Source organism: Papilio polytes, unplaced genomic scaffold (genome assembly GCF_000836215.1).
Source record: "Papilio polytes unplaced genomic scaffold, Ppol_1.0 DF823901.1, whole genome shotgun sequence".
NCBI lineage: Eukaryota > Metazoa > Arthropoda > Insecta > Lepidoptera > Papilionidae > Papilio > Papilio polytes.
This window is the reverse complement of record NW_013525303.1, coordinates 1,077,792-1,093,051: the sequence shown is the minus strand read 5'-3', so window position 1 is coordinate 1,093,051 and position 15,260 is coordinate 1,077,792. Positions and strand designations below refer to the sequence as shown.

General features: G+C 37.0%; 2 protein-coding genes across 2 annotated transcripts in view; one reads left to right on the top strand and one right to left on the bottom strand.

Moving 5' to 3' along the window:
- Positions 1-6,828, bottom strand: part of LOC106102806 (myrosinase 1-like) — a 13,545-nt gene extending 6,717 nt beyond the window's left edge. Inside the window, exons 1-5 of the mRNA XM_013282391.1 lie at positions 6,722-6,828; positions 1,508-1,611; positions 953-1,100; positions 592-758; positions 5-85 (exon numbers count right to left, since the gene is read on the bottom strand). Of these exons, the coding sequence (XP_013137845.1) occupies positions 5-85; positions 592-758; positions 953-1,100; positions 1,508-1,611; positions 6,722-6,828 (607 nt within the window). The remainder of the gene's footprint in view (positions 1-4; positions 86-591; positions 759-952; positions 1,101-1,507; positions 1,612-6,721) is intronic.
- Positions 6,829-7,058: 230 nt separating this feature from the next.
- Positions 7,059-15,259, top strand: LOC106102805 (myrosinase 1-like; the record flags this gene model as incomplete). The annotated part of the gene is made up of 8 exons (XM_013282390.1): positions 7,059-7,161; positions 8,059-8,165; positions 11,084-11,231; positions 12,210-12,376; positions 13,027-13,287; positions 13,741-13,829; positions 14,100-14,247; positions 15,120-15,259. Coding segments are annotated over exons 1-8 (1,089 nt in total), but the record flags the coding sequence as incomplete, so codon positions are not given.
- Position 15,260: the final 1 nt, after the last annotated feature.

The following is a 15,260-nucleotide window of genomic DNA, read 5'->3' as shown; positions in this document are numbered from 1 at the left end:
GTCTTCACTCTATCGCCGTATAAAGAAAAAGCAACTTTTGCATAGTCCATAAACCAATCTGCGATCAAAGGGTTAGTCCAACCTCCTGTAATCAATTTAATTAATAGCTCATCTATTATAACTTGCTTTCGCCAGGTACTCCGTCTACGTGGAATTAAAAATAATAGTAACAAAGAAATTGAAATTGAAATTGAAATTTATTACCAATTAAAAGATAAATACAAATAGTGGATAAAATGAGAGCTTGTTATTCATCGATAAGGTAGGTTTGTAATGGTGAAAAAATTTTTGTAATCGGCCCAGTAGTTTTGAGTTATTTCTATACATACAAAAAGACAAATCTTTCCTCTTGTGATATTAGCTTTCGGAGAGGAATCTATAAAAAAAACCAAACAGTAGCCTATGTGTTCTTCAAGACAAATTTCATCGAGATCCGTTCAGCAGTTTAGGCTACAAACTAACAAACATCCATCCACCTAAACTTTCGCATTTATAACATTAGTAATATTAAAATATAACTCAACTTAGAGCAAAGTATTCAAGACAAATTAACCAAAAGTGCGTATATTTAAGGACTTTTAAAAACTTTACCTAAGTCTTGTAATCTCTGTGGCAAGTCCCAATGGTAGAGCGTGACTACAGGCTGTATGCCTTTCTCTAGCAGACCGTTGATTAGTTTGTTGTAATAAGCTTTGCCGTCTTCACTTATTCTTTCACTTGTACCCGTTGGCAGGAGTCTTGTCCACGATATCGAGAACCTAAGCACAAAAAAAAATTATAAGAGCGGGTTGTGCGATTGTCAATTGTTTCGTAGCCAATTCAACTGTTTAGTTGCACAACTAAAATTAAGAAAGCATCTCCATGTAAACTCACAGGAATTAAAGCGCGACTAAACAGTTTTGGGATTGTTTAGTCAAAGGTGAACTCTTAATAACTATACATTAAAATATACCTGTAAAAATGTAGCCCAAGATCCGCAGCAATGTTAACATCATCTCTCCAATGCTGATAGGAGTCGCAGGTGACATCAGCGTTAGTACGATCCGTGATGACAGCAGGGTTGCCATGGAGATGTTTATCCCATATACTTGGACCCTTGTCTGTGGACAAAGCAATTGTATATATTTTCTCTCTCTCTCTAAGTGCCTCTCCAGTAATGGAATTTGGCCGTCAGCTCAGAGAACTTTTCCCGGTCTTGTGCCAAACGAAATAGGTGTTAAAAACACCTATATAGGCAATATTCGTCCTGTAAATATAGGCAATATTAGTACCTATAAATATAGGCAATATTCGTCCACATCTGAATATTTCACAACCACGATTTCTTTGTTCTTCCAGCTTCTTTTGCCTGCGATTTTGCCTCTCATAATTAGTTGAAGAATTGTACATTATCTGATATAATACGTAATATTTTAAATGTACAGTGAGGGCACTTGTCGGTGTTCCACTTTAAGAAATTCCTTGTTCCTTAAATAAATATAAAGATGTAATCTAGTATGTAACTTACCGCTGACATTCCAAGCTCCTTCCACTTGATATGCTGACGCGGCGGCTCCGAACTTGAAGCCTGGTGGAAACTTGACTGAGGCACGCACCGTGTATATCAAAGCACTGAGAAATACAAGTTTATTCAGGAAAAAAAAACTCAAATCGATGTACACCTCAATCGAAAAAATGGATTCATTTGTTTAGGCTAAAGGTATACAAAATGAAATGCATAAAAACATACCCACGAAATATATATGTTACCTACTTTAATAACTCATGCGTTAGCAAGAAATAAACTTTTTAATTAATCTTGTTAGTTTATTTTTACAAGTTACTAATTATACTGTAAAAGATAAATAAAAAAAATAAAATAGATAAGACTTTTATTGCCACAAAAACAAGCTACAAATGAAATCTTACATACATCACCCTTAAAGCTAGAAAAAAAAGAAAATGTGGCAAAAGGCGGCAAGCTCAGCTAATGCAGAGACGGCGCAGGCCGTTTCTGCGCTGGTTTTCAGCTGGCCCCTTTACACACAGGTGTTTACACACAAGTTGGGTGACTTAACATTGATAGATTAAAAAAAAGGGAATAAACAATGAAAAAAAATGAAAATGAAAAAAAAATAAGATAAGTTTCTATAATCGAAATAAATTTACAATATCAAGCTCACCAGAAAACAACCTGCCACAGTGGTTTCATATTGCATATTGATCAGATTTCTCTATATACAACATAAAATTAACATGTAATTAAAAAACCTAACACTTACATGTAATAAATTAAACATAAGTAAAGAGGATTTAATTCATTAAACAAAGTTTTCAATGAAGGAAGTATGTAACGATTTCCTGTTGTTATTGTTTCGAGTGCTAACGAGAGATGGAGGTTTTGACAAACTATTGTCAAAGGTAATAAAGGTAGACCAGGGGTGGCGAATTCATACATCAAAGTGCGACGTGCTATCAAATTGACTGCGATTATTACGTCAATTCCATGGTGCACATACTTCAAAAAAATTTCGTCGTGTTTTATAATTATTGACGGCCCCAAAATGTCTTGTGCCATTTATGGCATGCGTGCCAGTGGTATAGACCCGCAAATTTATCTGACGTGGACATAAGTGAAACTAGCTCCCTAGTATCGATGTAAACAATTCTCACAAGATTTTTTTATTTATTTATTTTATTTGATTTATTGATTATAAATACAGCACAATATCGTCTTCTTTTCCTTCAGGTTCTTAAACCTTTTGGTTTGTGAGAACCCTGTACATTCTCGTTGGGTAGTTACATTTTTTTTGCATGCGACAGATACGGCTTACACGTCATAGATACGGCTTACACGTCATGTATAAACTAGGGACTTGACATGACTCTTGTACCGTAATATCATTGTCTGCGGCTCTGTAGGTTTAACTATGAAAACAGCGCCTCATTCACCGGGCCAGTTGATTTGTAAGTATTATAATTAGGTAGGATTCATACCTTCTATTACCTTCGATTATATTTTTCGGAAGTATTGTAAAAACCTTAATCTCAATCGAAATCAATTAAATATATTTGTAAAGCAATTCGCCATCTGAATTAATTAATCAATACTAGCTGTTCCTGTGCGGCTTCATCCACATGAAATTATGAAAAATTTATTTTATTTTTCACATATGTCAAATTATCAATTGCAAATGTGACCGACATGATGACAAAGCATAGCAGCCTTGCTTCCTTGATGTTGGCAGCAACTTATGGTCTCTTTCCCACATTATGGTATTTATCCAAAATATTAACCCCCTAAGTTTAATGGCGTGAAAATATAGCGTGGCGTGGCGTAACTATAGGGCTTTTTGCTAAATAAAAGGATTATTCAAAAATATGCTGTAATCAATGACATCTTAGGCAACAAAAAAGTATGTATTTACGCTTTATTATAATAGTATAGATAGTCGAAGAGTCTGTAAAAGTGTTTTACAAATATTATTGACAAAAATTCACTAGAAACTTCTCGAAACCTCCATAAGAAACTTTGTGCATATGTTGTCTAAGCGTGCAACTGCAAGGATGTACAATCAGGGAAAATGGCACTACCATAGAAGCTAAAGTGGCACGTTAAACGTTTTGTATTGAAGAGACGATTACACGGAATATTAGGACGCAGCTTTTAAATAACTCTAGGAATATAGGTCGGCCAGTCACACGTTTTATTGCTTTTTATTTATATCCCATAGTTTGAGCAAGTAACGACTACCTAATTCATTATTTACAAGATACGGTCTCTTTGCAAGGAACAAGGTGAACGAAGATACGGTTTCTGAAGTGGAACACCTCGGATTTCCTCGATTGTACATGGAATTCTTATTCATTAAAATCTGTTTTGGCAATCATCGGTGTAAATAGTTTATACAAGGTGTTAATAAATTATTTATTCATGTTAAACACAGCGAAAAAACCATAATAGTTAATTAAATTAAGGAAATAACTAATGGTATTACAAGTATGTAATTAAGTCGTTCCCACTGAAAGACTTGTATAAAACATATTGCCATCCTTGTCGGTTATATTGAAGAGAACAGAGACGACAATGTTTTGATACATTTGTGAGGAATTTCACGGCCATATTACATTGTATTTCAGAGGAAGTAACGTTTAATCTTAAGGCACCTGCTACATCCAATAAGGTTTAATGTCTTTATTTTAAAAAAATAATGTTGTGATTAAATTAACTACATAAGGTTTATTTAACATAGTACAATGTTGTATTAATTTATATTTTAATGTACATCTATACTTATATACTTTATACTAACAGTGGTATTGCCCGCTTTAACATCTTAGCACGAATAGGCCGGCACACCCGGTGTAATACCACGACCACACAGAAGACAGGCGTGAAATGGAAGCAATTCCGTGTTTCGTCTGATGAGTGTGGTGCCGGAGGCCTAATTTAAGTCCCTTTTCCTTTACCACCCTTTTCTTATAAGGAGAAGATGGGAACGGGAAGTGGATTTGACGGTAAAGGAGATGCATAGGAAGGGGAAATATCCTCTTTATGTGCGTCTCCTCCGTCGGATAAGGGTAGGCAACGCATCTGCAATTGCGGATGTCTATGGGCAGCGGTTGCTTCGCTATTTTGGCGGATTGAGGTGGCCGCTTGCTCGTTTGCCACCTTATGTTATAAAAAATGTCATAAAGAGGAGTCATTTGTATGTACGACTTCGTACGCGTGGAATTATAAAATGGAAAAAATCAGTCTGTGTTACTCAGTGACAACTTTGCTATTTATTAATGAAAGGCAAAGGAAGACCGAAGAAACTATGGATGGATTGTATGGAAGAGTCGAAGTATGATGAGATTGTACGATGTTCTGAGTAATCGTTCCTTGTGCATACTGCAAAAGATTGAAATAAGTTTCCGTCCAAATATGATAAGTGGTGGGTTCGGGGTTAGCGCTAGATTAACAAACATAATAAAAAAAAAAACATACAGACGAATTGAGTACCTCCTCCTTTTGGGAAGTTGGTCAAAAGTGCGTAAGAGGAGAATGAGTGCAGAATAATATTGATAATGTATGAAAGATTACATATTGTACTGAAACTGGGGTCGTTTACAATTTGAATCATATGTTTTTTTATATATTATAAGGTGGCAAACGAGCGAGCGGCTACCTCTATTCACCGAGAAAGCTAAGCGATAGCTATCGCTACCCATAGACATCCGCAATTGCAGATGCGTTGCCTACCTTTAACAAGCGTAGGGGGAGATGCACACAAAGACGATATTTCCCCCTCCGATGCGACTCCTCCACCGTCAAACCTACTTTCCTATCCCATCCTTTCCGTATAAGAAAATAGTGGGAAAGGAAAGGGGTATCAAATTAGGACTCCGGCACCACACTCATCAGACGAAACGCGGAATTACTTCCACTTCACGCCTGTCTTATGTTTGGTCGTGGTATTGCACCGGGCAAGTCGACCCATTCATGCGAAGATGTCAACGCGGGCTCAATACTGTCAAAAATGTGTTCATGTATAAGTTTTTTTTACAGTAAAACAATATAAAGATATAAAAATATGCATTACTATGATAACAAATACCATTAATATAGGTAAAGGTAGAATGAAGGTTGAAAATGTGATAAAAATATGATATTTCATTGAAATTCCTTGAATAATCGTCACCACATCTTTGAAGGTAATAAAGGAACGTCGGTGGCTCAGTGGTTTAACCACTTGACTTGTAATCTACAGGTCTTGGGTTCGAATCGAAATCGACTGAGGAGGAGACGCACATAAAGAGGATGTTTCCCCTTCCTATTCGACTCCTCTACCGTCAACTACACTTTTCCAAATACCAAAAGGGACTAACACACTCATCAGACTAGACGCGGAATTGCCAGCACTTCACGCCTGTCTTCTATGTGGTCAATGGCGGATCTAGGGGGGGAGGGGGCATGGGGGTCATGACCCCCCTGAGCTAGTTGGTCAAGCTCTTGATTTGACCACGACTAATTGACCCCCCCCTGGCGCCAAAGCTGGATCCGCCCTTGTGTGAGATATTGCAGTGGGTGAGCCGGCCAATTTGTGCTAAAATGTTAAAACGGGCTCTACTATTGCTAAAACTGCTACTGTTGTGATTTTTGATCCAATAATGCCATTTAAGCTTAAGGAATCTAAAAGTCGATCGAAAGATCTGTCTGTCATATGTACCCTAGGTATGGACTACAAACCGCGCCAAAATCACCTTTCCAAAATTAACCAACATAAATAAACACATGAAACCAGTCGTTTTTCTATATTTTATAACTAAACTCGCTGTTGCGACTTCGTCCGTGTGATATTAAAAAAATAGTAAATAGCATATTGTTCTTCTAGACTGTGTTCTTCATCTGTGCCACTATGTTTTATTACGGTTTTGGCAGTTTTGGAGATATAAAGTGACAAACATTCTTTCAAAAATTCACATCATAATCATCAACATCATCATCTCCCCTGCCTTATCCTACTCCCGTAGGGTCGGCGCACCGGGTATTCGTCTTCCAAATAACTCTATCATCCGTCATCTCAGTCATCACTCCCTTCTTGATCATGTCACCAATCCATTCATCTCTTTCTAGGTCAACCGATGTACCCCTCCATATTCATAATTAACGTCCGTCTTGTTACATGCGATTCATCCCTTCTCATAAATTCGGACCTCAAGCGCATCTTCCCCGACACGAACAATGTCGTCGGCGAACAGCATACACCAGGGTGTTTCCTCCTGGATCTCCACGGTTAACGCGTCGATAACCAGGAGGAAGAGATAAGGGCTTAAAGCCGATCCCTGGTGCAGGTCCAAAGCCATACTGAACTTGTCGGTTACTCCGGCTTCAACACAACTAACTTCAAATTCACATCTAATATGATCATGTGTGTGTGAAGATATGTGATTATGAAAAATGTAAAGGTTACAGATAGTAAGATTTTATGTGACTATATAGATTATTATGATAAACATCAAAAATCCTCTGCAAATATTTTAGCACATATAAAACTGTTATTCAAGGCTTAATTCAGTGTCTCGTTCACTTTAATTGCAAGTGGTACTGATATAAAAATATGGTAATTAGTAACAATATTCATTTCCTTGTCTAATATTGAACAGAATAATGTTATTTTATAACATTGTAGTGCTCAGGTACGTTGTAATCTTTTTAGAATTTTTTTGTATTTCCTCTTTTTATCTTTGTCTAGACATTTATTTTTGTGTTCATAATTTATCATAGAAAAGTAATAAAATAGTCGAGGCAACAATTAAATAGTTTATTATACATTTTTATAATGTCGATGCTCTTTTTCGCGCGTATGTGACAGAAGGTGATATTTTTTATGTATTACGCCCGCTACACGCGCTCAGTCGGATCATCATCATCACCAGCTCACTATACGTCCCCACCGAGGGGCTCGGAGCCTACCCTAAGTAAGGGGTGACTAGGCCATAGTCAACCACGCTGGCCCACTGCGGGTTGGTTGACTTCACACATATCTTTGAATTTCTTCGCCGATATGGGCAGGTTGCATCACGATGTTTTCCTTCACCGTAAGAACGTCGGGTAAATCAGATCTGCTCAATCAGATAGTTAAATAAATCTAACGTGTGTAGCCAAAACTGAAGATAGAACAGATCCCGGTTTTGTAATCTGAACAATCGGAATGTACAAATAAAACTAAGCGTGCTTCGGGCTTTAGGTTTTGTAGGTATTTCTTTATGGCCGCCTGTTGAACGAAACTGTTAACATCGTGTAGTTCAATATTTTCTGCCAAAGTTTGTTAATAAGACTTTCAGAATGTGTAAGAATTATTACATAATTGTTAAAAAATCTTTATAACTAGTCAGTTATCTAAATAATTCCATCACTTTACGCCTGTTTTCTGTGTGGTCGTGGGACACTGGGCGTGCCGGCCCATTCGTGCGAAGCTGGAGCAATAACACGAGACGGGTACGATGATCGGAAAATTCTGAGAAAACAGCTGGGCTCTGTTGTTTCCCGACCTCAGGAGTATATTGGAATTACTTTCATCTTATCACTTACAGCGTTTTAAACACCGTGTGGTGCATAAACCTGAGAAAATTTCCAACTGGTTTCAAATTTGGTGCTGCCACTGCCGCGTATCAAATCGAAGGAGCTTGGAATGTCAGTGGTAAGGGAAACGTACTGATAATTTTTAAAGAGGAAAAATCTTTTACCGTTAAAATGTAATTTATCTGCGAGTAACATCGGCTAGTAACATACTTTAATTTAACGCGGGCGAAGTCGCGAGCATCTGTTGGACGGTTACTTTCGCCCGTCCGGGGCTCTGGAGGTGTGGGGCTATTAAAACACTTTCTTCATCTAGTTAATCATCATTATATTTAAAATATCTTAACCATATTTTATACAAAGTCTATAAGTCCTACTATGTTACTTGGTACGTGTCGAGATGTGAAGTCTCCGTATAAAAACATCAAATATATAATTCTTTATAATTTGAAATATATTATTCTAAAACTAAAAACCATCCTCTGTATGTACAGTGTTGCCTGCCAGTATACAAACATATAAAAACTCCAACAGCAACAGCTAATTATGTATATGTAGAGACCTGTAGATAGTTAAATATGTCGGTTGCTCAGGGGTTATAGCAATTGACTGCGCAATCTGCAGGTCTCGGTATCGATTCCCGGAATTTACCAATGTGTTTTTCAAATTTACATTATTTACTCGATGTTCTTAAGGTGAGAGTGAAATTAACCTACATTGTATTGTCTTAATTTTAAACTAGCTTTTGCCCGCGACTTCGTCCGCGTGAAATTTGAAAGTTCTAAAGTTACGTTCGCCCCTTTTTTATAACCTATTACCAAAAGTAGTAACTTAGTAGTAATCTACGTAATAACAGAAATCTACGGATGCAAGATTCCAAATTTCTAAGCCCGGTAGCTTGTAAACTAATTTTTCGGTTACCCTTATTGTTTGTATTCGCGTTATCTTGTAAACTATCAGTCCAATTTAAATACTGTAAAAGACAATTTAAATCTACATTAAATTCTCCTAATAACAGTCGCTATGTAAAGCGACTGTTACATAGCTTTCATAGACTACACCAAAGCATTTGACAGCATCAATCACAGCTCCATCTGGAATGCACTTAACTCACTAAAAATAGACAAAAAATATATTAACATAATAAAAAACATATATGAAAATAGCACAAGCAAAGTAAGACTTGAAATCAGTGGAGAAGCCTTCAAAATCGAACGAGGTGTAAAACAGGGAGATCCTCTATCACCGAAGATCTTCATAGCTGTTCTCCAAGACATTTTTAACAAATTAAACTGGACACATAAAGGCATAAGAATAAACGGGAAATACCTGAATCACCTAAGATTTGCAGATGATATTGCGATAGTAGCGGAAACACCCAAAGACCTACAAGAAATGATAATAACTCTTGATCAGGAAAGCAAAAAAGTCGGGCTCGATATGAACGCAATGAAGACCAAAATAATGACAAATAGTGACAAAAAACCAATACAAAAAAATGGACAAACAATTGAATATGTTGACAACTACATCTATTTAGGAAAACAAGTATCATTTAACATAAACAGTAATTTAGAAGAGGTTACGAGAAGAATAGCTTTAACATGGAAAAAATTTTGGTCGTTGAAAGAAATATTAAAAGGAAACTATAGCATGAACATGAAAAAAGTAGTGATGGACACTTGTATCCTACCATGTCTATTATATGGATGCCAAACATGGACATACACAAAGTATATTAAACAAAAAATAGAAAACACACAAAAAGCAATGGAAAGAAGCATATTACGGATTAGGAAAAAACACAAAGTGCAAAATGTCAAGATACGACAAAAAACAAAAATTAGAGATGCACTAAGACATGCACTATCACTAAAGTGGCAATGGGCGGGCCACGTCGCACGCTGCACAGACAGAAGGTGGACAACAGAAACCACGAAATGGACAGGCCCATCAGGCGCAAGGAAAGTCGGCAGACCAAAACAACGTTGGAAAGACGATATCGTACAAGAAGTGGGAAAAGAATGGATGAAGAAAGGGAAAGATAGGGACTTATGGAAAAGTTTGGAGGAGGCCTATACCCAGAATGGGGTCCAGTTACTGGAATAAAAAGGCTAAAAAAAAAAAAATAACAGTCGCATTTATTTGGATAAGGATTAATATTGAAACCAATAAAAGAACGCCGCAAATAGCTTGCGGTTTTTAATTCATTTTGTAAACAAAAAAGTGGTTATTGTAGGAAAACCGTTAAAGATACAAAAAATGCTATCGCGGACTTTTCTGTTGAACTTTTTGAGATCTACAATTCTTTCATACACTATTTTTATATACCTCTAACGGCTTAGGCAGAGTAAGCCGAGAATAGTTAAAGTTTAGTGAATTTTTAACGCTGGCGTCTAGAAACACGCTGTTTCTTAATAGTTCCTAAACATTAGTAATAATAAAATATAACCTATGTTACTCACAGATAAATTACCTTTCTAATGGTGAAATAATTTTTAAAATCGGCCCAATGTTTTTTGAGTTATTTCAATTTAAACAAAAATCCAATCTTTCCTCTTTATAACATAAGTATAGACAGATTATCATGGCGTTATGATTGAAAGTTGGCAACTCGCTCTTTTGTTACCTTGTACTAAATAAAAATTGTGTCTAGGTTATCTTAATAATTTCGTAGACAAACTATTTACTTACTTTTGTACAACACGGAAGGAAATACGCTGTTAAATAGATTGTGATAATTTTTGCCTTATTGACTCAAATGATAAGATGGTTTTGTGTGCGTGTTTGTAAATACGCATATCGTGCGAAAGAGAAAAGAAATTCTACGTTACACCATGGCCGTCTTGAGGCCAGTCGATGGCACAAGCTAAGTCTAGAGTAGGCAGTAACCATTATTTCAAGTAGGTATTTATATTACATTCTTTGATTAATTTTGAGCGAGAGCTATTAAACTATCAAACGAGATTGTGAACAATACAATACAAAATGAGATTGAAACCCCAAGAGAATATCCCGACCTTACTTGCTATTTTTTAGATAAAGGCGTAAGCATTTGGGACACATTTGTGCACAACAATCCTGGGGCAATAAAAAATGATGAAACTGGAGACATAGCGGCTGACTCTTATCATAACTGGCAGGCGGATATTGACATAGCCAGTGATATAGGACTTCACTTCTATAGGTAAATATTAGATTAATCTAAAAGTACATTCAATTTGAACTAAATAATAGGCTCGAGCCCCGGCAGAGGGTTTAAGCTGCCACCGAGGAGCGCCTTGGGGCGCAGCGTCCCAACTCATCGGGACGCATCGAGGGTCCCTTCCCGGGGCGGTTTGTGGGAACGGAGGGGTTTAGTGGGTATGCCCCATTATGGGGAGAGTCCCACATAGCTCTCGTGCCTGCCCCGAGGCACGGAGTATGCGTAACGCATTCCCCTTCGGCAAAAAAAGGGTATAAGCTGACGATAATCTCAAAGTTTTAGCTTATTCCAACTTCCTTTAGATTGGAATGAACGATATAATATAGCAATGTGATTTTAAATGTAAATTTCGTTGTAACAGTCCACGGTAAATAATAAAGTCATGTAATGGTGTAGTTTCGTATGTTAAACGAATTAAGGACCAAGGAGGCTAAACTTACATTTGATATTCCGGTGACGAAACCGACTACTGCGACGCGACCGCGAAGAAAGCAAACTAAATACTCGCCCTGAAGATGTACACCTGATGGGTCCAAAACCGACTTCCAAACAATACATTAAAAACATTAACTACACTAAAAAGTAATTCCTTGAAAATAGGAAACCTCCCTTATTGTAGCTGTTATGTCTATATTGTACAATTATTATTACTTTAAAGTCGGTGTCAGCCGAGGTATGCAGTGATATTTATACGTAAGACTTTCTACATTTTTACCATAACAATTGACAATTGAAAGTATAGTAACGTTTAAGTAATGAATCTACATTGAAAGACACCGACTTCAAAGTAATTGTACAATATAAACATAACAGCTACAATAAGGAAGGTTTACTATTTTCAAGGAATTATTTCGTTACTTTTTGCGTACTGTTTTTTTAGAGTACGTACGTACGTAGCGTACTATTTTTAGTGTATTTTGTTCGGAAGTCGGTTTTGTTTTTTTATTAAAAAGTTTTTAGATTCTCGGTGTCCTGGCCACGTCTCCTGCCAACAGGGTATGTAAACAATAAGAGTGAAGATGGTAAAAACTATTACAACAAGCTGATAGACGGACTCCTAGCAAAAGGGATAGAACCAATAGTCACACTATACCACTGGGACTTACCACAACCTATACAAGACCTAGGTTAGTTGTACACTAAAACACACATAACATTTTTATACAATAAGGTGGCATACGAGAAAGCGGCGTTCTGTATCCTCCAAAATGGCGAACCAACCGCGGCTTGTATACATCCGCAGTATTGCAGCTGAGTTGCCTACCCTTAGTCGACGGTGGAGACTTATTAAAGAGGATATTTTCCCTTTCTACGCTTCTTCTCCAACGTCAAATCCACTTTTTCATCCCATCCTTTCCTTATAAGAAAAGGGTAGAAAAATTGAATTAAACTGGACCTCCAGCATACTCATCCAAGTTACGAGGAATTACTTCCACTTCACGCTAGACTTCTGTGTGGTTGTGATATTGCGCTGGGCAAGCCGACCCATTCGAGCGTGATGTCAAAGCGGGCTCTACCACATCCACCGCGGGCGCTTCACGGAGTTATAAAACTAACTGATTCCCTTCCTCTTCCCGTGATTTTATATAAGTGTTAAGTGGATTTGACGGGGAAAGAGACGTACATACTCGTATATCCCCTGATCATTAAAGGTTTTAGCTTCGCTATTCTAACGAAAATGGCCCTTTGATCGTTTTCAATCTTCTACTTTAAGACTTTAAAACTTTGTGACCAGAGAGAGAGAGAGAGAAATATGTATTGTTTCTAATTGCTCCAGGTGGTTGGACAAATCCTTTAATAGCTGAATACTTTGCTGATTACGCGAATTACGTTTTTTCCCTTTTCGGAGATCGCGTGAAGATTTGGATAACCATAAATGAGGCGATATCTGTTTGCGATTTTGCATATAACAGTGGCATTTTAGCCCCCGGTATAAAGGAACCTATTTATGCCACTTATCTATGCAATAAGCACATACTGATCGCTCATGCTAAAGCTTACAGAATATACGAGAAGTACTATCGACCTCGGCAACATGGTGAGTTACATAGATTTTCTTAATATCTTATATAATTTTTATGTTATGTCCTGTATAGTCTACAGGATTATATTTTTTAATTGCCAGTTAAAGTAATCTTACTTATGTTATAAATGCGATCGTTTAGATGGATGTAACTTTTTTATGAGCAGCTCTATGCCGCTATGCTCTATGCCCTACATGAAGATCAGGGACTTTTTGGGCTGGGTACTATTATTTCCTTTATTTGTATACTAGCTTTCGCCCGCGACTCCGTCCGCATGGAATTGAAAAAAAAACAAAATTGAATAGCCTATGTATTTTTTCAGACTATCTTCTACACATATGCCATATTTCATCGAAATCCGTCCAGCCGTTTAGGCTACAAACTCTAACAAACATTCATCCATCTAAACTTTCACACATAGGATAGCAATATGTTACAACTTTGTTATTAAAGTGTTTTGTTTGCAGGTAAAGTATCATTCGCTAACAATCTACTATGGATAGAACCACTAACACCCGCCGATGAAGAACTAGCCGAATTGGGTTTGCAACACACAGTAAGTGCACAATGTGTAAGCACAGTAAGTGCTATATTGTATTAAGTCATGCACTACCCCATGATTTGCCGGAGGGGGGGACACATAGCATAGGGAGATGTTCTATTTCTACATTCCCCTGTAGATTAATGATGCATGCAAAAGTTTAATAATAAACGGAACCTACTTCCAAACAATATAACATTAAAAAGAAACAAAATAATAACCTCCCATGTATTTTGTATGGATGTTTTGTTTTTTTTCATTACAAAAACATATTTTTCTTTATAGGCAGGACGTTACTCTCATCCGATATATTCCAAGAAAGGTGGATGGCCCCTATCTATTGTAAAGGTCATGGAGGAGTACAGTAAGAAACAAGGATTTCATTCCTCAAGACTTCCACGCTTCACAAATGAAGAAATTCAATTAATAAGAGGTATTATAATTACAACGTGCTGTTACCGTATGGGTTAAACCGCTTGAAATTAAACTATAAATTACTAGCTTTCGCCCGCAACTCCGTCCGCGTCAAGTTCAAAAAAACAAAAGTTAGTAGCCTATGTGTTCTATGCCAAATTTTACAGAGATCCGTTCAGCCGTTTATGCTACAAACTCTAACAAACATCCATCCATCTAAACTTTCGCATTTATAATATTAGTAAAATTGTTTTTTGTTTAGTTTTCAATTGTTTTCAAAAAACAAATGCACGGAGAACAACAAAATTGCTGACATTGGCTAACAATTATCGTTACCATGGTAATCTTGCTTCATTGATGCTGGCGTGTAGTTTTTGTCCCCTTTCCGCATGCATATTTTCCAATTTATTTAACCCCTAAGTTTAAAAGCGTGAAAATACATAGTCTAAAGCGTATTGTAAGTGTAGGGCTTTTATTTAAAAAAAATGTAAATAAAAAAGCTTGCTAATATCCTACATAACTAAGAATTTAGACAACTTATTTAATTGATACTGTCGCTTTAAACTCAGAGCAACACTTCTCGCCAGGAATCTGGATGCGCGCCAATCTATCCATACTTCTAGTGACATTGACATCTGTCAGCTAGGGACGTGACGTTTATGCCGATAATCTAGAGTTGCGCCAATTCTATAGCATGGTATTAATTTTATCCCTAACAATTCATTAGTATAGATTGCACATAACTGGCTGCAAAGTAAAAGACAGAAGAAAATATGAATTGATTGTATGAAAGATATAAGTAGGGACTAAAATCAGATATCACGACACTATGTAGAAAAACAAACAGGTGAAGGTGGATTTATTGATTAAAGAATAATTATTTTATAACAGGTTCGTATGATTTCTATGCCTTTAACCACTATACGACGCGTCTGATCCGGCCCGCCCAGCCAGGCGAGGACATCGGCTTTTGGTTCCTGACGGGTTCACCGGAGCTCAATGCTGTATTGGTCGCTGACCCGAGCTGGCCCT